At 42.2% G+C, this 23,766-nt stretch overlaps 1 protein-coding gene across 5 annotated transcripts in view; it reads right to left on the bottom strand.

Annotated features, from left to right (window-relative positions):
• The window catches only part of PCCA (propionyl-CoA carboxylase subunit alpha), a 424,770-nt gene extending 402,528 nt beyond the window's left edge, over nt 1-22,242 (bottom strand). For all 5 annotated transcript variants that reach the window (XM_032246368.1, XM_032246373.1, XM_032246371.1 and 2 more), the window contains exons 1-2: nt 22,036-22,242; nt 2,402-2,479 (exon numbers count right to left, since the gene is read on the bottom strand). In XM_032246368.1, coding sequence (XP_032102259.1) covers nt 2,402-2,479; nt 22,036-22,140 — 183 coding nt within the window. In that variant the 5' untranslated portion in view covers nt 22,141-22,242. The remainder of the gene's footprint in view (nt 1-2,401; nt 2,480-22,035) is intronic.
• Between the last annotated feature and the right edge of the window lie 1,524 nt (nt 22,243-23,766).

Here is a 23,766-nt window from a genome sequence, read left to right as displayed (position 1 = left end):
CAGCTGCCCGCCACCACGCCTGGCTAATTTTTGTATTTTTGGTAGAGATGGGGTTTCACCATCTTGGCCAGGCTGATCTCAAACTCGACCTTGTGATCTGCCCACCTCAGCCTCCTAAAGTGCTGGGATTACAGGTGTGAGCCACCACGCCTAGCCTAGTTATTTTTCTCTGAATCCATTCTCTCTCTACCCCTCATTCTTCCTTGTACCTTCCCTAGGCTGACATGCTCTCTCCTGGGCTAGCACCACACTCCATTTAGAGACCATGAGAACTGAGTTGGCCCTGCACTGGATACTTGTTGGAATGACGGCAGAACCCTGGACACTGGGTCACTTGCTCAACTCTTCTGAGAAAGGGTACAGCACAACAGATAAGTCAACCAGCTCTGGATTGGACAGGCATTTGTTTACACCCAGCTACTCACTACGCATAGGCTTTGAGTCTCAGTTTCCAAATGTGCAAAATTCAGTTACGGATAATATTAAGCAGCTGATATTTAGGACGCATGTTTTATATACAGCAAGCTCTGTAAGGAATCATTTCTGTGCATTACCTCATCTATTAGGTAACGACTATGAGGACAATATTTATCACAATAACATTTTAGATATTAAGATATTATTAAAATTAATTTCACCTATTTCTTTACTTTTTTTTAATGTGGCTATTACAAAATTGAAAATTGGCTGGGCGCAGTGGCTCATGCCTGTAATCTTAGCACTTGGGGTGGCCTAGGCGGGCAGATCATTTGTGGTCACGAGTTTCAGACCAGCCTGGCCAACATGGTGAAACCCCCCATCTCTACTAAAAATGTAAAAATTAGCCAGGTGTGGTGGCACATGCCTATAATCCCAGCTACTCGGGAGGCTGAAGTAGGAGAATCACTTGAACCCAGGAGGCAGAGGTTGCAGTGAGCTAAGATGGCACCATTGCATTCCAGCCTGGGCAACAAAAGTGAAACTCTATCTCAAAAAAAAAAAAAAAAAGAGAGAGAAAAAGAAAACTGAAAATTACATTTGCCTTGTATATTAGTCTGTTTTCACATTGCTATGAAGATACTACCCGAGACTAGGTAATTAATAAACAAAGGTTTAATTGACTCCAGTTCTGCATGGCTGGAGAGCCTTTAGGAAACTTACAATCATGGCAAAATGAAAGCAGGCACCTTCTTCACAAGGTGGCAGGGGAGTAGTGCAAAGGAGGAACTTCCAAACACTTATAAGATCATAAGATCTTGTGAGAACCAACTCACTATCATAAGAACAACATGGGGGAACCGCCCCCATGATCTGATTACCTCCCTCCCTCAACACATGGGGATTAAAGGTCAAGATGAGATTTGGGTGGGGACGCACAGCCAAACCATATCATCCTGCAATTGTGTTTCACATTGTATTTCTAACGGACTGAAGATATGTAGACTCTTTCTTCCTCCAAGCCTCCAGATTCAACAGAATCTGGAAAGTAGTATTATGCACTTCAGCAGATGATTCAGAAGATACCTCAGACATGTCATTCTCAAACAATCATTCCTATCAGTTGTATTTTGATGGCATTCACCTTGAACAATCCCATCTTAACCACAACTCTGCTCCTGCCCTCTTTGATGCCTTCATGGCAGGAAACCATGTTTTATTTCCAATCACTTCTAGTCCCTACAAGGCTCAAACATTATTGTAATAGCTTTTTACTTAGAAACCCCTTTTCCCGAAATTTATAATACACAAAATTACCTTCAAGCTAAATGAATCATATAGGCCAGGCACAGTGGCTCACATCTGTAATCCCAGCACTTTGGGAGGCTGAGGCAGGTGGATCACCTGAGGTCAGGAATTTGAGACCATCCTGCCCAACATGGTGAAACTCTGTCTTTACTAAAAATACAAAAATTAGCCAGGTGCAGTGGCATGTCCCTGTAATCCCAGCTACTCAGGAGGCTGAGGTGGGAGAATTGTTTGAATCTCAGAGGCAGAGGTTGCAGTGAGCCATAATCATGACACTGCACTCCAGACTGGGTGACAGAGTGAGATTCCATCTCAAAAAAAAAAAAAAAAATTAAGTAAGTGAAAGAAAAACTCAATAGTTGAATCAAAATGTGTCAACTGCCCAGTCTTTAAGAACAAATGCTTTCTTAGTTATTCTACCGAAAACAAAGGAAACACATTGTAAATGCATTAAATTTTGGTTAAGATACAAAAACAAATTTAAAAGATTCAGACTGTAGCCCACAATGAAAAACAGAATACTGAAAGATTGAGGACCTATAGAAACGTATAATGCTAGAGTCATCAGTGACCACACAGCCTTAACAAAATCTCATCTGTCCACTGAACACAGTGTGGAGACAAGAAAGTAAGGTCATGATAACTTAGTTGTTGAGAAAATCTTATAAATACTTACTTTTTCATTAGGATCATATCCCACTGAACCAAGATTACGGGACACCATTAAGTGCTTTCTTGAATAGTGCGGAACATGCTACAAAAAAAGGAAAGCAAAATAAATTACAATTACTTGATGGGCTTTAGAACACTTTTTCAGGGTATTTCTTCCAGTTAGCTTCTAGCAAAAGTGTTTTATCAATAAATGTAGTTCTAGGCAATATACCATAATTACAATTATGGAAGGGAAATTGTATCTACAGACACAGCCCCTTGGCATATAAGAGAAACCAAAGGCATCAAACAATCTCCAGAAGAGCAAAACAAGAATTGTCAACAGGCCAAGCAAATCTGAAGAATGACTTTCTGATCATGCAAAAGGATAAAGCAGGGTCAGAAATGTCACAGACCACACAGAACTTTTAAAAACACAAAACAAGAGTCTTGGTCTCAAGGAGCTTCAAATTTAACAGTGGCCAGAAAATAATAAAGTATTATTTTTATATTTGCTGATGTCTTGAGCATGACTTCTTATTTTACATTTTCTGGTACAAAAGTGGTTTGGCTGATAAATATGAGAAAGCAATACTAGTAATTAAGGACATTTCTCATTCATTAAACTGTTTGTGAAGAAAGCATATTTTAATGCTTAAAAATATTAAGAAAAGTGATTAAGCAAGGCACGGTGGTAGACACCTGGAATCCCTGCTACTCGGGTGGCAGAAGTGGGAGTATCACTTGAGCCTAGGATTTTGAGGCTGCAGTTAGCCAAATCATATCACTGTACTCCAGCCTGGGCAACAGAGGAAGACCCCACTGAAAAGAAAGAAAAGAAAAAAGAGAAAAAAAAGAAAGAGAGACAGAAAAAGAGAGAATTTCCCAATTGACACTGATAAAGCTAGATGGAATAAATGGAGGAAAATAAATCAGCAAAAGGCAACCAACCAGTATAACCTCTTAGAACTTTCTAAGAGGATAGCAACTCAAGAAAAATGTTTTCATAGCAACATTTTTAAATGAACTCAAAAATTTATACAACTATTTTTTAAAGAGTCAAGCCTCATATTGTAAAATGTAATCTCTATACAAAAGTGGAGGTTAAAGATACAAAAAGATACAGTTTTATTTTTTTATTTTTTGAGACAGAGTCTCACTCTGTTGCCAGGTGCCAGGCTGGAGTGCAGTGGCCCAATCTCAGCTCACTGCAACCTTCGCCTCCCGGATTCAAGCAATTCTCCTGCCTCAGCCTCCCGAGAAGCTGGGACTACAGGTGCATGCTACCATGCCCAGCTAATTTTTGTATTTTTAGTAGAGACAGGGTTTCACCATGTTGGCCAGGATGGTCTCAATCTCTTGACCTCGTGATCCGCCTGACTCAGACTCCCAAAGTGCTGGGATTACAAGCATGAGCCACCGCGCCTGGTCTGTTTTATTTTTTTTAATTGTATTTTGCGCTCTGGCGTATATGTGCACATCCTGCATCCTGCAGGATTGTTGCATAGGTATATACATGCCATGGTGGTCTGCTGTCCCCATCCCCCTACCCCATGCTATCCCTCCCCTCCCCTCCCCTCCAACCCCCCACCTAGCCCAGTGAGTGTTGTCCTCTTCCCTGTGCCCAAGTGTTCTCATTGTTCATCACCTGCCTATGAGTGAAAACATGCAGTGTTTGGTTTTCTGTTCTTGTGTCAGTTTGCTGAGAATGATGGTTTTTAGAGTCATCCATGTCTCTACAAAGGACACGAACTCATCGTTTTTTATGGCTGCATAGTATTCCATGGTGTATATGTGCCACATTTTCTTTGTCCAGTCTATCATTGATGGCCATTTGGGTTGGTTCCAGGTCTTTGCTGTTGTAAACATTGCCTCAACGAACATACATTGGCATGTGTCTTTATAATAGAGCAATTTATAATCCTTTGGGTATATACCCAGTAATGGGATTGCTGGGTCAAAATGGAAATTCTATTTCTAGATCCTTGAGGAATTGCCACACTGTCTTCCACAATGGTTGAACTAATTTACTCTCCCACCAACAGTGTAAAAGTGTTCCTATTTCTCCACATCCTCTCCAGCATCTATTGTCTCCAGACTTTTTTTTTTTCCACAAGACAAGACAGATTTAATCTCAACTCTATCAATAATTACATTAAGTGTAAATGGTCTAAATATTCCCAATTAAAAGGCAGACATTGTCAGATAGCATTTTTTAAAGAAGATCCAACTGAATGCTATCTACAAGAAACTTACTTTAAATATAAAGACACACCAAAAGGTTAAATATTAAAGGATAGACAGACTTCCATCTTTGTGGTATTATGAAGCGATCTGCAAATCCTCATCCTCAAAAGCAAATATAAAACTAGAAAAAACTGACAAAAATTAACATTTCAGGCATCTGAAAATGAACTGAAGGCAGACCAAACACTGAGAAGCACTTATTCTTTAAAAATTGCTAGAGCTTTAGGTATTAAGTATTAAAAGAAGTTTGGTTTCTCAGCCTCAGTCCCTATATTGTCAACTGAACAATTCTTTGCTTTGGGGCCTGTCCCGGCATTGCAGTACGTTGAGCAGTATCTCTGGCTTCTAGCCACTAGGTGCCAAGAGGATTCCCCCAGTTGCAACAACCAAAAATGTCTCCAGACTTTTCCAAATGTCCCTATGGAGCCAAATCAGGAAGATAAACAAGAGTAGATCTAAATGCACCTAGCAAAGAGCCCTAAAATACAGAAAGTAAAAACTGACAGTAGAGAATGCAGAAATAAACAATTCAGTTGAACAATTACAGTTGGTGTATTGATACTCCTCTCTTGGTGTCTCCAGACTTTTTAATGATCACCATTCTAGCTGGCATGAGATCGTATCTTAATGTGGTTTTGATTTGCATTTCTCTAATGACCAATGATGATGAGCATTTTTTCATATGTTTGTTGGCCGCAAAGATGTCTTCTTTTGAAAAGTGTCTATTCATATCATTCACCCACTTTTGAATGGGTTTGTTTGTTTTTTTTCTTGTAAATCTGCTTTAGTTCTTTGTAGATTCTGGATATTAGCCCTTTGTCAGATTGGTAGTTTGCAAAAATTTTTTCCCATTCTGTTGGTTGTCAGTTCACTCTACTGATTGTTTCTTTTGCTGTGCAAAAGCTCTTAAGTTTAATTAGATCCCATTTGTCTATTTTGGCTTTTTGTCATTGCTTTTGGTTTCGTAGTCATAAAATCCTTGCCTGTGCCTATGTCCTGGATGGTGTTGCCTAGGTTTTCTTCTAGGGCTTTCATGGTATTAGTTCTTATGTTTAAATCTGTAATCCATCTGGAGTTGATTTTTGTATAAGGTGTAAGGAAGGGGTCCAGTTTCAGCTTCCTGCATATGGCTAGCCAGTTTTTCAAACACCATTTATTAAACAGGGAATCCTTTCCCCATTGCTTGTTTTTGTACAGTTTGTCAAAGATGATATGGTTGTAGATGTGTGGCATTGCCTCTGAGGCCTCTGTTCTGTTGTATATCTCTGTTTTGGTACCAGTACCATGCTGTTTTGATTACTGTAGCCTTGTAGTATAGTTTGAAGTCAGGTATCGTGATGACTCCAGCTTTGTTCTTTTTGCTTAGGATTGTCTTGGCTATGCGAGCTCTCTTTTGATTCCATATGAAGTTTAAAGTGGTTTTCTCCAGTTCTGTGAAGAAAGTCAATGGTAACTTGATGGGGATAGCATTGAATCTATAAATTACTTTGGGCAGTATGGCCATTTTCACAATATTGATTATAACTAGCCATGAGCATGGAATGTTTTTCCATCTGTTTGTGTCTTCTCTTATTTCCTTGAGCAGTGGTTTGTAGTTTTCCTTAAAGAGATCTTTTACATCCCTTATAAGTTGTATTCCTAGGCATTTTATTCCCTTTGTAGCAATTGTAAATGGGAGTCCACTCATGATTTGGCTCTCTGTTTGTCTGTTGTTGGTGTATAGGAATGCTTGTGGTTTCTGCATATTGATTTTGTATCCTGAGGCTTTGCCGAAGTTGCTCATCAGCTTAAGGAAGTTTTGGGCTGAGATGATGTGGTCTTCTAAATATACGATCATGTCGTCTGCAAATAGGGACAATCTGACTTTTTCTTTTCCTAGCTGAATGCCCTTTATTTCTTTTTCTTGACTGATTACTCTGGCTAGAGCTTCCAATACTATGTTGAATAGGAGTGGTGAGAGAGGGCATCCTTGTCTAGTGCCACTTTTTAAAGGGAATGTTTCTAGGTTTTGCCCACTTAGTATGATATTGGCTGTGGGTTTGTCACAAATAGCTTTTATTATTTTGAGATACATTCCATCAATACCTAGTTTATTGAGAGTTTTTAGCATAAAGTGCTGTTGAATTTTGTTGAAGGCCTTCTCTGCATCTATTGAGATAACCATGTGGTTTTTGTATTTGGCTCTGTTTATGTGGTGGATTACATTTATAGATTTGCGTATGTTGAACAAGCTTTGCATCCCTGGGTGAAGCCTACTTGATCGTGGTGGATAAGCTTTTTGATGTGCTGCTGGATTTGGTTTGCCAGTATTTTATTGAAGATTTTTGCACCAATGTTCACCATGGATATTGGCCTGTAGTTTTCTTTTTTAGTTGTGTCTCTGCCAGGTTTTGATATCAGGATGATATTGGTCTCACAGAAAGAGGGAGGATTCCCTCTTTTTGTATTATCTGGAATAGTTTCAACAGGAATGGTACTAGCTTCTCTTTGTATGTCTGATAGAATTCGGCTGTGAACCCCTCTGGACCTGGACTTTTTTTGGTTGGTAGGCTATTAATTGCTGCCTCAACTTCAGACCTTGTTATTAGTCAATTCAGGGTTTCAACTTCTTACTGGCTTAGTCTTAGGAGTGTGCAAGTGTCCAGGAATTTATCCATTTCTTCCAGATTTACTGGTTTATGCACATAGAGCTGTTTGTAGTAATCTCTGATGGTAGTTTTTATTTCCGAGGAATCAGCAGTGATCTCCCCTGTATCGTTTTTTTATTGCATCTATTCAATTCTTCTCTCTTTTCTTTTTTATTAGTCTAGCTAGCAGTCTATTTTGTTGATCTTTTCAAAAAACCAGCTCCTGGATTTATTGATTTTTTTGAAGGGTTTTTGTGTCTCTATCTCCTTCAGTTCTGCTCTGATCTTAAGTTCTTTCCTGTCTTCTGCTTGCTTTTGAGGTTTTTTTTTTATCTTGCTCCTCTAGCTCTTTCAATTTTGATGATAGGGTGTCGATTTTAGATCTTTCCTTGTTTCTCATGTGGGCATTTATTACTATAAATTTCCCTCCAGACACTGCTTTAAATGTGTCCCAGATATTCCAGTACATTGTGTCTTCGTTCTCGCTGGTTTCAAAGAACATTTTTATTTTTGCCTTCAATTCATTGTTTATTCATTCATCATTCAGGAGCAAGTTGTTCAGTTTCCATGTGATTGTGCAGTTTTGAGTGCTTTTCTTAATCCTGAGTTCTAATTTGATTGGGCTGTGGTCCGACAGACTGTTTGCTATGATTTCCATTCTTCTGCATTTGCTGAGTAGTGATTTACTTCCAATTACGTGGTCAATTTTAGAGTAAGTGTGACGTGGTGCTAAGAAGAATGTGTATTCTGTGGTTTCAGGGTTGAGTGTTCCGTAAATGTCTATTAGGTCTGCTTGGTCCAGATCTGCGTTCAAGTCCTGGATTTCCTTGTTGACTTTCTGTTTCGTTGATCTGTCCAATATTGTCAGTGGAGTGTTAAAGTCTTCCACTATTATCGTGTGGGAGTCTAAGTCTCTTTGTAGGTTGTTAAGAACTTGCTTTATGTGTCTGGGTGCTCCTGCATTGGGTGCATATATATTTAGGATAGTTAGCTCTTCTTGATGCATTGATCCTTTTACCATTATGTAATGCCCTTTTTTGTCTCTTTTGATCTTTGTTGGTTTAAAGTCCATTTTATCAGAGACTAGGATTGCTACCCCTGCTTTTTTTTGCTATCCATTGGCTTGGTAGATCTTCTTCCATCCCTTTGAGTCTATGTGAGTCTTTGAACGTGAGATGGGTCTCCTTAATACAGCACACCATTGGGTCTTGACTTTTTATCCAGTTTGCCAGTCTGTCTTTTGATTGGGGCATTTAAGCCATTTATATTCAATGTTAATATTGTTATGTTTTAATTTGATCCTGCCATTTTGCTACTGGCTGGTTGTTTTGCCCATTAGTTGACATGGTTTCTTCATTGTTCCTCTCTATGTTTAGTACTTCCTTCAGGAGTTCTTGTAAGGCAGGTCTTGTAGTGATGAAATCTCTCAGCAATTGCTTGTCCACAAAGGATTTTATTTCTCCTTCAGTTATGAAGCTTAGTTTGGCCGGATATGAAACTCTGGATTGAAGGTTCTTTTCTTTAAGGATGTTGAATATTGGCCCCCACTTCCTTCTAGCTTGTAGGTTTCTGCCAAGAGATCCACTGTGAGTCTGATGGTCTTTCCTTTGTGGGTGACTCAATCTTTCTCTCAGGCTGCCCTTAGGATTTTTCCTTCATTTCAACTCTGGCGAATCTGACGATTATATGCCTTGGGGTTGCTCTTCTTGAGGAATATCTTTGTGGTGTTCTCTGTATTTCCTGGATTTGAATGTTGGCCTGCCTTGTTAGGTTGGGGAAGTTCTCTTGGATAATATCCTGAAGAGCATTTTCCAACTTGGATTTATTCTCCCTGACACATTCAGGTACGCCAATCAAGCGTAGATTACGTCTTTTCACATAATTCCATAGTTCTTGGAGGCTTTGTTCATTTCTTTTCATCTTTTTTCTCTACTCTTGCCTTCTCATTTTATTTCATTGATTTTATCTTCTGTCTCTAATATCCTTTCTTCTGCTTGATCGATTTGGCTGTTGAAACTTGGACATGCCTCGTGAAGTTCTCGTGCTGTGTTTTTCAGCTACATCAAGTCATTTATTCTCCTGGTTATTCTAGTTAGCATTTGGTCTAACCTTTTTTCAAGGTTCTTAGTTTCTTTGCATTGGGTTTGAACATGGTCTTTTCACTCAGAGAAGTTTGTTATTATCTACTTTTTGAAGCCTGCTTCTGTCAATTCATCACTCATTTTCTGTCTTGTTTTGTTCCCTTGATGGTGAGGAGTTGTGATCCCTGGGAGGGGAAGATGTGTTCTTGTCTTTGAAGGTTTCATCCTTTTTGCACTGTTTTTTCCCATCTTTGTGGATTTATCTCCCTTTGATCTTTGAAGTTGGTGATTTTGGGAAAAATCTCTAAGTGGACATCTTTTCTGTTGCAGTTGGGGCTGTATCTTTTTGGCCTGTAGAGACACTGCTGGGCTGCCTTGGATTCACTCAGGTGGATGGGTGGGTGGTCTTTCTCTGGGGTTTGTTTGCAGGTGATATTAGCCTTACCTTCCCAATGGCACCTCTCCTTCCCTGAGCTGAAATTGGTGTATTTGCTGCCAAGCTCTCTGGCGTGTGGGCTTCAGTTTGAGTTTTGTTGTGGGTGGGGCCTGTCAGCCTTTATGGCCGGTTTCCCTGCTTTCAACTCTGCCTCTTTCTGCAGGATGGGTTGTTCCATCCCGCTGGCATTAGTCCAAACTTCTGCCCAGGTCTGGCCAACAACTTGTGGCACCGGGCAGGAGGCATCGCTCAGATTTGCATCACAACCCACAGTGCCTCTCAGTCCGGCAGGGCTCTCATGGACCATGGGTTGCAAGAGGGATGAGGTAAGCACAGGATCTGAATTGGAGCACTGAGGGGGTGAAGTCCCCCCACCCTCGGAGCTGGCTGCATGTTCCAGGTGGGGACACGCCCAGCCATGTCTTGGTTCGCCCTCCCTGGGCAGCTCTCGCCCTGCTTTGGCTCCTTCCCTGGGCTATTTTCAGAGTCCTTCCAGTCCCCCCAAAATGAACCCGGCACCTGACTTGGAATCGTGAAGTCGTCTAGCCCTCTGCGTCTCATTTGCTGGGAGCTGCATTCCGGTGTTGCCTCCTCTTGGCCATCTTGGCACCACCTCCCTCAAGATATAGTTTATAAAATAAAACCTTTACCAAGTAAAAGACCAAGAACAACAAGCAACTGTGAATGGGAAATTATTACTGTGTCCCTATTAAAGATCAAGACTCTCCCTCATATATTCCTTCAAGCATAACTGTGAGTTAAAAATATTATCCCCAATTTTTGGATAAAGTTGAGTCCCAAGGACTTTAATTTTTCAAAGGTCACAGGCTGAGACTAATGGTTACAAGATCTAACAACAGATTGGTCAAGAGCTTTCTGAAGTTTTTTATTTTGAGATTAAAAAAAAAAAGTGGCAATTCCCACATAAACACTAATAGCTACTACTCAAAGATACAATGTTGTTCCACAGAGCTTGTACATATGTGAACTTGTAATAATGCAGCCCAAAGTAGTAAAAACCATAGATGCTAGTTACTGGTTAGCCAGTAACTTGAAGTAGACATTGTATGAGCAAACGCAACTACAACAGAACAACTACCAAGGAAAAATACAAGTGTGAACCATTCTCACAAATCTGAACTGGTTTGGAGTCAGCCCCATAAAGCCTCTATTCCTGTTTACTCCTGGCAGATATTCACGAAAAGTCAATAATGAAGAATCAGGTCAACAATCAAGCAATTTTTGTAAAGCCACGCATGACATTTCTTTTCTAAATGCAGGAAAATGTTCGTAGAAGTCTGCTAATTTGGACCTCTACACAGAATCTTAACTTTTGTTGTTTTTGTTAAGCATCTAACAAACTGGCTATACGCCCAGCCCAAACTTCTTTGTAAGGTATTTCCTAGCAACAAAGGTTCTGAAAAAGAACATTAATCAACCCTATGTATAAAGACTATTTAGCCAATCACAGCCAAAAGGAGAAAGGTCGGGTTGTGCAAAATGACTTCCCAATAACATATTGCCATATTTTCCACACATCAACAAGAAATATCTGCAAATGGCCTGGCACATGGAAAGTGCCATTGACCCTCAGAGTTACAAGACTTGGGTCAACTCTCAGCTATGAGTTATTGAGTTAATCGTTTTTCTGAGCCCCCATCTCCATCTACAAAATGTAGGTGATGACACCTCCCTGAAGGAGGTGTTTGCTAAGGAGTTGTTAAAAGGATCAAATGAGTTTTTATAAACAGTGAAGCGTCAAAATATGTAAGGTATTACCTGAAAACTAAATCCAAATATGGAGCTGTCACCTTCTTTCTCAAAATTATACCAGAACCACTTGGGAGTTACCATCAGAGAATACTATAGTCAATAAGAGATCTGGTCTAGACTTAGATTCTGACCTGGATTTAAATCCTGACTCTGACATTTTCTATATATATAGAAAGTTTCTTCATTTGTACACTAGGGATAATAGTACTTATCCAGGTCACAATGTTGCTATGAGGATTAAATAAGAATGTCGAACATGGCTAGCACCGTCTTGCATATATTATGAGCACACAATAGCCTAGACAAAAAGAGGGTGGATATGGTACGGCTTATCAGATAAATTCGTTATCAGAATGCTTCTGCTTCAAAGAAGAAACTTTCCTCAAAACTAGGTTAATGGAACTATAAAATGATCTCACCAAAGTCAAAGTAAACATTAGTTTACTTTGTCTTGCATTTTCATCTCTAAAATTTCAGTTGAAGGTCTTATCCCTATATTACAACACAGAGCTTGGACGCATCCATTGAGTATCATTGTGCACTGTAACAGAGCCCAAGGGGTTCTGAGCACATGCCCTTCTCTGAGGACACTTAAGTCAGTCTGGCTTTTTCCTGGAAGCACAGCTTTTCTTTCAAATAGACTAGTCTTCAGGAAGTCAGAGACCATCCCAATCTTCAGTGTCTGCCAAAAGCCAAGCTAAACACCTAATAATTGAGAGAGTTGTTCGAGACTCAAGATTCTCTGGGCTCTGCCTCTAAGCTCAAGCACCAGGAAACTATATATGTCAACTCTATAGCTTCCTTGTCCTACCCTTGACTCCCCAACCAGGCCATTCTTCCCCATCCCCCTGTAGCAGGTGTTGTCAGTGGCCACTCAGATCCTCTCTAGTTGCTGTGTTGACAACTAACGGCTCACACCTGCTCCCTCATCCCAACCACGTTCCCCATCTCAGTACAGTTGGAGTTGATGGAGAACTCTATATAGTTCATCAAGACTGAGAGCTACCTCCACCCAGCCTGGCCAAGGGCTGACTAACACTGCATTCAAAAGGCCAGTCCTGGCACCTCAAGGTGGGACTTGATCAGTAGCACAGTCTGTGCACTACAGCTGTTTCATCAAATACGGCAGTCACAAGCCACATTCAGATGTGCTCTAAGAGTAAACTACGAACTGGATTTTGAAAATTTAGTACCCCAAAAATGTAAAAGACCTCATTAGTGAATTTTTACATTTACATATTCAAATAATACTTTGACTATGTTAAATAAAGTACATTAATTTCATCTTATTTTACTTTTTTTTTGTTTTTTTAAGAGATGGGGGTCTCACTACATTTGCCCGGGCTAGACTGCAGTGACCATTCACAGGCACAACTACAGCCCATGGGAAGCCTCTAACTCCTAGGCTCAAGTGATCCTCCCACCTCAGCCTCCTGAGTAGCTGAGGCAGGTCCCTGCCACCACACCTGGCTTCGTTTTACCTTTTTTTTTTTTTTTTTTAAGACAGGACCTCACTGAGGTCTGAAGTGCAGTGACAGGATCATAGTTCTCTACAGCCTTGAACTCCTGTGTTCAAGCAATCCTCCCACCTCAGCTGGAACTACAGATGCGTGCCACCATATCCCACTAATTTTTTAATTTTTTTGTAGAGACAGGGGAGAGAGAGGGTTTTCACTATTTTCCCCAGGCTGCTCTTGAACTCCCAGCCTCAAGTGATCCTTCAGCCTTAGTCTCTTCACTTTACTTTTTTAACGTGTCAGAAGTTTTTTTTTTTTTTTTTTTTTTGAGACAGAGTCTTGCTCTGTCACCAGGCTGGAGTGCAGTGGCATGACCTCAGCTCACTGCAATCACCACACCCCAGTTTCAAGCAATTATCCTGCCTCAGCCTCCCAAGTAGCTGGGACTACAGGTACACACCACCACACCCAGCTAATTTTTGTATTTTTCGTAGAGACGCGGTTTTACCATGTTGGCCAGGTTGGCCTCAATCTCTTGACCTCGTGATCCACCCGCCTCAGCCTCCCAAATTGCTGGGATTACAGGTGTGAACCACCATGCCTGGCCAAGTGTCAGAAGATTTTTAATGACATTTGCAGCTCACCTTATATTTCTAGTGGGCAGTGCTGATCTAGGGCAGTTGTTTTCAAATTTTACCATGCATCAGAATCACCTGAAAGGCTTGTTAAAAAAAACAGATTGCTAGGCTCCATCATCAGATTTTCAGACTCTGCAGGTCTGGGCTAGAGCTGGATAATGTGCATTTCTAACAAGTCCCCCAGTAATGCCGCTGGTTAATCACCACACTTTGAGAAATACTGCTTAGAGCTCCCTGTGGGAATAGACTGTAGCTAAGCTCCAGCTGTCAAAACAATGATGTGTTTCAATGTAACTACTGTCTTGCTTTTCCCTCCCAAGCCTTAACCCTCCCTATTTCTATGACACTTAATACGCAAGAACCTGGACAATTGATTTAAGTCATTCTTTTATTTTTTAGTTAAGATGTAATTCACATACCATAAAATTTACCCTTTTAAAAATGTATACAACTCAGTGGTTTTTAGTATATTCACAAGGCATGGAACCATGACGGCTACTGATTATAGGACATTTTTTATCACCCCAAAAAGACACCCCTTAACTGTGCACAGTCACTCCCATCCCCTCTCCTGTAGGCCCTGGGCAACCACTAATCAACTTTCTGTCTTCATGAATCAGTCTATTCTGGAGACTGCATATAAACACAATCATACAATAGCGGCCTTGCAAGTCTACCCTTCAAAAGTCACTCTTGATTCCTTCCTTTCCCTATCTGTACACTGATTTTAGCCAAAAGGCCAAGAAGCAATCCCCTATTTGGACATGTCTTACAGATACTGCAGGTTCAGTTCCAATCAATTACTGTCAAAACAATTAATGTTTGCTCAAAAATGCTAACAATCATCTGATCCTTCAGCAAGTCATAATCGTTCTCCTGGTGGAGGGTCCTGCCTTGATGTTGATGGCTGCTGACTGATAAGGGTGGTGGTTACTGAAGGTTGGGATGGCTGTGGCAATTTCTTAAAATAAGACAACAATGAAGTTTGCTGTATTGATGTCCTCTCATGAAAGATTCTCTGTAGCATGTGATAATGTTTTGATAGTATTTTATCTACAATAGAACATCTTTCAAAATTGGAATCAATCCTCCCAAAGCCTGCCGCTGCTTTATCAACTAAGTTGATGTAATACTATAAATCCTTTTTTGTCATTACATCAATGTTCACAGCATCTTCCACCATTAGTAGATTCCATATCAAGAAACCACTTTATGGCTGCAAGTGGTGGCTCAATGCCTGTAAACCTAGCACTTTGGGAGGCCAAGGCAGGTGGATCACTTGAGCTCAGGAGTTTGAGACTAGCCTGGGCAATGTGGTGAAACCCCATCTATAAAAAAATTTTTTTAAATAAAAATTAGCTGGCATGGTAGCACAACCCTTTAGTCCCAGCTATTCAGGAGGCTGGTGGGAGGATTACGTGAGCCTGGGAGGTTGAAGCTGCAGTAAGCCATGATAGAGCCAGTAGACTCTAGCCTTGGTGACAGAGTGAGAACCTGAAAGAGAGAAAGAAAGAGAGAAAGAGAAAGAGAGAGAGAGAAAGAAACCACTTTCAGAAAGAAAGAGAGAGAGAAAAAGAAAGAGAAAGAGAGAAGGAAATGAGGGAGGGAGGGAGGAAGGAAGGATGCAAGGAATGAAGGAAGGAAGGAAGGAAGGAAGGAAAGAAGGAAGGACTTTCTTTGCTAATCCATAAGAAGCAACTTTTCATCCCTTCAAGTTTGATCATGAGATTGCAGCAATTCTGTCACATCTTCTGGCTCCACTCTAGTTCTCTTGCTATTTCCATCCCTCTACAGTTACTTTCTCCACTGAAGTCCTAAACTACTCACAGCTGTAATCTATTTCTCAAAACTCCTGTTAATATTGATATTTTAACCTCTCATGAATCGTGAATGTTCTTAATGTTATCTAGAACGATGAATCCTTTCCAGAAAGTTTTCAATTTACTTTGCCCAGACCCATCAGAAAAATCACTATCTATGGCTCTATATAGCCTTATGAAATATTATTTATTAAATAATAAAACTTGAAAGTTGAAATTACTCCTTGATCCATGGGCTAGAGAACATTATATTAGCAGGCATAAAATAACACTAGCCAGGCGTGTTGGCTCACACCTGTAATCCCAGCACTATAGGAGGCCAAGGTGAGCAGATCATGAGGTCAGGAGTTTGAGACCAGCCTGATTGACATGGTGAACCCCCGTCTCCACTAAAAATGCAAAACTTAGCCTGGCATGTTGGCACGCGCCTGTAATCCCAGCTACTCAGGAGGCTGAGGCAGAAGAATTGCTTGAACCCTGGAGTCGGAGGTTGTAGTAAGCCGAGATCGTGCCACTGCACTCCAGCCTGGGTGACGGAGTGAGACTTTGACTCCATCTCAAAAAAAAATAATAACATTAATCTCTTTGTACAGCTCCATTAGAGCTCTGGGGTAACCAAGTACATTGTCTATAAGCAGTAGTATTTTGAAAGGAATCTTTTTGTCCTGACCATCAGGTTTCAACAGTCAGCTTAAATATTCGGTAAACCATGCTGTACACAGATGTGCTGTTATCCAGGCTTTGTTGTTCCATTTCTAGAGCACAGGCAACGTCTGTCAACTTTGAATGATTCTTAAGGGCCCTAGGATTTTCAAAATGGTAAATGAGCACTGGCTTCCACTTAAAGTCATCAGCTGCATTAGCCCCTAACAAGAGTCGGACTGTCCTTTCAAGCTTGCTTGCTTGCTTTTTTGTTTTTTAGGGATGGGGTCTTGCCATGTTGCCCAGGTTGGACACAAACTCCTGGGCCCAAGTGACCCTCCAATCTCAGCCTCTGGAGTCAGTGTCTGGGTTCAAAGCCTCAAACGACAGCCAGCTGTGATAGCGAGCACCCCAGGTGCTGTCATTTGAGGCTTTAAAGCCAGGCACTGACTTCTCCTCTCCTGTTCTCCAAGCACTAGATGACATAACGTATTCTTCCAATAGAAGGCTATTTCATCTACAATGAAAATCTGCTGTTTGGTGTAGCCAACTTCATGAACGATCTTTGCAAGATTTTCTGGACAATGGTGCAGCTTCTGTATCAGCACTTGCTGCTTCTACATTTATGTTATGGAGATGGCTTCTTTCTTTTCTTTTTTTTGGAGACAGAGTCTTGTCTGTTGCCCAGGCTAGAGTGCAATGGCGCAATCTCGGCTCATTGCAACCTCTACCTCTGGGTTAAAGCGATTCTCCCGCCTCAGTCTCCTGAGTAGCTGAGATTACAGGCACGCACCACCACACCTGGCTAATTTTTTTATTTTTAGTAGAGACAGGGTTTCACCATGTTGGTGAGGCTGGTCTCAAACTCCTGACCTTGTGATCTGCCCGCCTCAGCCTCCCAAAGTGCTGGGATTACAGGCGTGAGCCACCATGCCCAGCCAGAGATGGCTTCTTTTCTTAAATCCATGAACTAACCTCTGTTTGCTTCCAACTTTTCTTCTGCAGCACCCTCACCTCTCTCAGCCTTTGTAGAATTGAAGAGAGGGCCTTGCTCTGGATTAGGCTATGGCTTAAGGAAATGTGGCTGGTTTGATCTTCAATCCAGACTACTTAAGCTTTCTCCATATCAGCAATAAAGCTGTTTCACTTTTTTAAATCAGTTGTATGCTCACTGGAGTAATACTTTTAATTTCCTTCAAGAACTTTTCCTTTGCATTCACAATGTGGCACAGAGGCCTAGCTTTCAGCCTATCTTGGCTTTTGACATGCCTTCCTCACCAAGCTTAATCATTTCTAGTTTTTGATTTAAAAACTAGAATCTTCCTTTCACTAGGATGCTTAGAGGGTAATTAATTGGCTTAATTTCAATATTATTGTGTCTCAGAGAATAGAGAGGCCTGAGGAGAGGGCGAGACATGGGGGAATAACTGGCTGGAGAAGTCAGAACACACACAACATTTATCAATTATGTTTCTCCATCTTATATGGGCGTGGGTCACAGCACACCAAAATACTTACAGTAAGAATACTGAAGATCACTGATCACAGATCACCATAACAGACAGTAATACTGAAAAAGTTTATGGCAAGAATTATCAAAATGTTTCACAGAGACACAAAGTAAGCATGTGCTGTTGGAAAGATGACACCAATACAGTTGCTCAAAACAGGGTATGTCTCCATCTGCTTTCAAACCCCACAGCAAGATAGGGGCTCTAGCTCCAAAATAGATTCCAAGTCTGACCAGTTCTCACCAACTCCAGTACTACCACCCTAGCGCAAGTTACCATCATCTCTAGCTTAGTCTTCTACAATGCTTCCAGACTGTCTCTGTTTCTACTCTTCCCACCCCATCCCCAGTCCTACTCCCGCCCCTACTAAGACATTTGCCACACAGCAGTCACAATCATCTTTTCCAAACATAAATTCAATGTGCTTAAATGCCTCCATTTGCACTCTCATTATTAAATTCCAAAGACAAGCCCCTGATGACTCTGTCCTGCCTACCTGCTCCTCCCTCATCTCCTAAGATCACCCATCATTCAGTTCACTCAAACCACAGCTGCCACCTTCATCCCTGATTTATGCCAAATGCAATCTCCCCTCAGAGCTTTTGCCATGGCATTGGTCTGCAATGCTAGGCCCCCATATAGCCACATGGTTGGCTGGCTCAGTTTCCTGTCCAAATAATATGTATAAATACATAAATGTCTATAACATTTTTTGCACCAGAAACTAGTTGCTGTAATAATCTCAGAACTTTTTTTTCCCAGATGATTTGTCAGAAATGTATCAGCATGCTGGAAAGATTAACCTCTGGGCAATTTTAAAGCATTCAGGTAAGCCTAAACATTATTTTCCATATTTACTGAGTACAAAAGAAAATAACAGATTTCAAGGAACACAGAGTTTAAACATTCAAATTTCATGAATGCATCATATAATGAGACCATGATTCAAAGGAGGCAAATTGTAATAGCAAGCTGAGGAGGGTGGATTGCTCCAGTTCAGGCGTTTGAGACCAGCCTGGGCAACATAGCAAAACCCCATCTCTACAGAGAAATTTTTAAAAATTAGCCAGGTGTGGTGGTATGGGCCTGTGGTCTCACCTATTTGGGAAGCTGAGATGGGAGGATGGGAGTCCAGGAGGCAGAGGCTGCAGTAAGGCAACATCGTGCCACTGCATTCCAGCCTGGTCGACAGAGCCAGACCCTGTCGAAAGAAGAAAAGAAAAAAAGAGACAAAGAGAGAAAGAAAGGGAGAGAGAGAGAAAGAGAGAAAGAGAGAAGGAAGGAAGGGAGGGAGGGGAAAGCCTTTGGAATCACATTATCCATGGTTCAAATTCTACTTCAGCCAATTGTGCTTTTAAGCAATTACTTAACTGCCCTAAGCTTTGTTTCCTCTACTGTTAAATTGGAATTTTTGACCTAGTTGTTCAAGGATAAAAGTTAATGTATGAAAAATCACATGGCCAGGTGCAGTGGCTCACGCCTGTAATTCCCAGCACTTGGGGAGGCTGAGGCAGGTGGATCATGAAGTCAGGAGATCAAGACAATCCTGACCAACATGGTGAAACCCCATCTCTACTAAAATACAAAAAAAAAAATTAGCCAGGTATAGTGGTATGTGCCTGTAGTCCCAGCTACTCGGGAGGCTGAGGAAGGGGAATCGCTTGAACCCAGGCAGTGGAGGTTGCAGCCTGGAAACAGAGCAAGACTCCATCTCAAAAAACAAAAAGAAAGAAAGAAAAATCACACAAAACATCTAAGAGTTCAATAAAAACTCTAGCAATTACCATAAAACCAATATCCTAGAGCCACTGAAAACATTTAAGCAGAAGAAAAAACTAGGCATTAAACAATGTGATTTAAAACTGATACACAAAACAAGTAAGACTAAAAGGCGAACTACATATACCCTAAAAATAAACAAACTCTGTTGACTGGCCAAAGGAATGGTCAGAATTCTCTAGACTAGACCCTAGAGTTAGCTGGCTGCTTTCCAACCAACCAAAAGGTTTGCAGAGGTGGAGGGAGGGATGGGAGGGGTTAAAATCTTCAAAAGGTTCAGCTTCAAACAGACTCAGTAGAGCACATTTCAAGTTCATAGAAGAGAGGCACGGAGAGAAGCTAAGCAGCAGCTCAGGTTCCCCTAGAGAGTGAACTTCAGAGATGCCTCCCACCCCAAGGAGGAATTCTTTACTGGCACAAACATAATGCTACTCTATTGTTACACATTCAGCACCTATTGTGTCAAACATTGTACTAAGAGCACAGAAATAGACAAGATGCAGTCTCTGCCAACACATTAAAAGGAAAAAACCAGGTAAGAAACATCAAAGCTTATGTATTACACAGTAAGTGTATAACAAGTGTACAAAAGTAAGTACAGTAACAGCAACAGCCTTCCTCTCGGCCTCTCCAATCTAAAATGTCAGTGTCATCCCTCCTACCTCCTACATCAATGTCTTCCCACTGATCTAAGACAAACACCAAACCTCATAATATGATCTGTAGGACCCAGCATGGTCTGACTCCTGCCAACTTCTCCAGCACCATCTACTCTCTGAATCAGAGCCTCTGTAGGCTTTTCTCAGTTCTTCTAACTTGTCATTCCCTCTGGCCACAGGACCTTTGCACACACTGCTCTCTTACATATAACATTAATCTCCTCTGTTAGAGAAGGTCACTTCATGCTTTAAAACTTGTCTCAATTTTCAATTCCAAAGGAAAACATTCCCTTACCTTAGGTGGTATAGTATGATTAAGAGCACAGGTTCTGGAATTCTAAATCCTGAGTTTGCCACTTACTGGCACTATAGCTTTGAGCAAGTCACATGAACACTTAGTTTCTGTAAATGGGAGTTACATGGCTGTTATGAGATTGAATAAATTAGTTCAAGTAAAGCAACAGAACAGAATCTAGGGCACAGAACTCAAAATCTTGGCTTGATCAGACCCTCTATTTTATTTTCTTATAGCACCAGGGCATCTCCCTAGCATTTTACACTTATTTGTCTCTCCCTACAAGAGTACAATTCCTAAGAGGGCAGAAACCATATTTATTCACCAGAAGTGGAACACAGGGGATATCCAGTAAATATTAGCTGAAAAAATAGCTACAAGGAAGAAGCTGAGGCCCAAGGAAGAGACCTGTCCAATATACAAAGCCTCATGTGCCTGTCTCCAAAGCCCGCACCTTCCACCATACCGAGCTGCCTCCTATGTAAATGGGTAAGTCTTAACAGCTGCAACTAAAGTGGCCAACAAAGATGAACAGAGATAAAGATTAAAGAACAGTAAACTTTATGGCAACACAGAGAACAGTGAAAGTGCACACGCTGAATTCGACACAAAACAAACATAGGTGCCAGCTCACTTCCACGTCCATGATAAGCTCCAGCTCTCCTACTGCCCACTCGGGGTTCAGTTTCCTCCTCTTTAAAGAGTAGGATGGGGCAGGTCTTCTCTAAAGTGTCTTCAACGTCTAAACTTCAACGACTATAAATCAAGTTATGTGGCAATGTTTTAATAATTATTTTTTACAAGGAAATGTAACAAGCACACTGAACCAGCTGACAGGTGGTTTTCAGGGGACCTTCATTTTAAAGAATTTGTTCCAGTGCCTCAACAAGCCTTATTATTAAAGTAGGTTAGGTGGTCTGTGCCCCAGAATTACAAGAGACTTGATGTTGACGGGAGAAAGCGTTCAGAAGCACACACAAGCACCCCAACCTATAAGTCAAGCCGCCACCATGATGGCATAGGCATACACAACAGTCATGCAGTGTGTTTAGAACAGTGCAAAAACTAGGCTCGCCACTACACAGAAAAGGAAAATAAGATCATGGGATGCATTTGGTACACAGTAGCCTGGGGTGTCATACAATTAAAACAGGCTTTCAAGTGAAACGCAAAACCTATTAGCAGTCCTGACACGGTATAATACTGTAAAAGTTAAGATAAACTCACAACCCTAACTCTACTTGATCAACAGTTCAGAGTCTTCCTTCAAAACTGCTGGAAAGAGGCAAAGGAACACGGAAACTATGAGGACACCTAAAAACACACCCTGGAAAGCTTAAGACAAAGCCAATGCCGCCAGACCCTGGAAGCAGACCTCAGGCAAGGCAGGAACATCCCAGCCCGAAGCCATCAGCCGCCCTGAAGGGCGTGAGGGCACCCGACTGCCTCCGCCCTAGGCCTCTCTGCCCCGCGGGATCCCCGCGAAGAACAGCTGCTGCAAGCGGGATGCCTCCTGAGCCCACTGCCGCGCCAACTCCGGGAGGGAGGAGGAGAGCAAGGGGTGCAGCTGAGGCGGAACCGGGGCGCTGGGGCAGCCGGACCCAGCCAGCGCTCCCCCGGCGCCGGCCACCCAGAGGCGGCGCGGCAGGAAGCCCGGTGAAGCCCGGGCCCGCCAGCGCCCCGCCGCTCCTCACCTTCAGGGTCCACAGCGCCGCGCTCAGCATCAGCTGCTGCGGCGGCCACCGCCCACGCCGTCCGGCAGCTTCCAGCAATGCTGTCCGGACCCAGAACCCCGCCATTGTCGACCCAGCAGTCTCTCAGCTGACCTCTCACCCCGCTGGAGGAGGTGGAGAAGGGGAGCGCCTGGGCTTCAGCCAATCACGAGCCAGGAACCCGATGCCCCGCCCCCCTATCTTGCGGGGAGGGAGGGTGGGTGGTCGGCCCGATCAGCCGGAGCCCGGAGCCGGGAGCCGGGAGCTGGGAGTCAGGAACCCGGCGCCTGAGGGAGACGCGTTAGGACCCGGGCGGCGCGTCCGGCCCCTAGCGGAGCTGGAGGCCAACAGCCAGAGCCGACCCCGGGAATGAGAGAGGCAGGGACACGCGTGAGTTCCGGCGGCCTGCAGCCGGCAAACCCCGTACCGTCCAGTATCCCCTCAGCAACCTACGTGCCGCCAGGCCGGTTAATGTCAGTGAGTCACCTCTGCCCCTTGGCCACCCTGGAGTCTTGAGAATCCGAAGTTCCACACAAATGCCCAGACTACACTGCTGTGTGTTTGAAAGTGTAAATGCAAAGCACAAATCCAGTTAAGGTTTTGAACCACTGTGATAACATAAAAAGTTCTAAGTCTAGAAATCAGAGATCCGAGCTTAGCTCAAGTCTTACCTCTGCCACTTAATATCTGCATGTGAAAGAAATAAGCCACAACTAGAGTCAGTGTCTGTTGCTTGCAAGCAGAAACCCTCATTAGTACAACTAATAAGGTGCAACTGGCTGGGCGCAGTAGGTCACGCCCGTAATCCCAGCACTTTGGGAGGCCGAGGCAGGCGGATCACCTGAGGTCAGGAGTTCAAGACCAGCCTGGCCAAAATGCTGAAACCTCGTCTCTACTAAACATACAGAAAGTAGCTGGGCATGATGGCGCATATCTGTGATCCCAGTTATTCGGGAGGAGGCTGAGGCAGGAGAATCGCTTGAACCCGGGAGGCGGAGGTTGCAGTGAGCTGAGATCCTTCCGCTACACTCCAGCCTGGGCGACAGAGCAAGACTCCATCACAAAAATAAAAAATAAAATAAAAATTAGTGCAACTATTAAGGACCAGCCCATACGCTAAAGCCTCAGATGTCCTCTCACTTTAGACTTTACAAGAATCCTAATGGAGTATATATTATTTCCATTTGGAGAAACTGAAGCTATAGCACGGTAAAGTCACTCAGCGAGTAAAAGGTCAAACTAGGGTTTGAACCCAAATCTGGCTGTCTTGAGGGACTGGACTGTGTTTTGCTATATTATGGAAATTTTAAAAGATATACAAAAGTGATAAAATAGTGCTATCATCACCACATACCCATTACACTGCATCAACGAATCAACATTTTGTCCATCTTGTTTCATCTATTCCCCTTTCTATTTTTGCAGGAACATTTTAAAGCAAATCTAAGACATCAGACCATCTCACCTATAAACACATCAGTATTAGGGGTTCTAGTCTTAACTACTTTGCATCGTCTGCAGAGTCACCTTGAGAGAGTTACAAAGCTCGGAATGTCCTGGAGAATGCTAGGTAAATGCCAAAAGAGAGATAAATAAAATGGGAATATCAGAAAGGTGATATTTAATGGAATTTTTAAATGTAAGTAGGGACTTTTGTGACAAAATGAAAAGGATTATCATTTTCTACTTATGTACCTCAGTCTCATTTTGTAC

This window comes from Sapajus apella, unplaced genomic scaffold (assembly GCF_009761245.1).
Source record: "Sapajus apella isolate SASKATOON/1434 unplaced genomic scaffold, GSC_monkey_1.0 scaffold60, whole genome shotgun sequence".
NCBI classification, from domain to species: Eukaryota; Metazoa; Chordata; class Mammalia; order Primates; family Cebidae; genus Sapajus; species Sapajus apella.
This window is presented reverse-complemented; position numbering and strand designations above follow the sequence as displayed.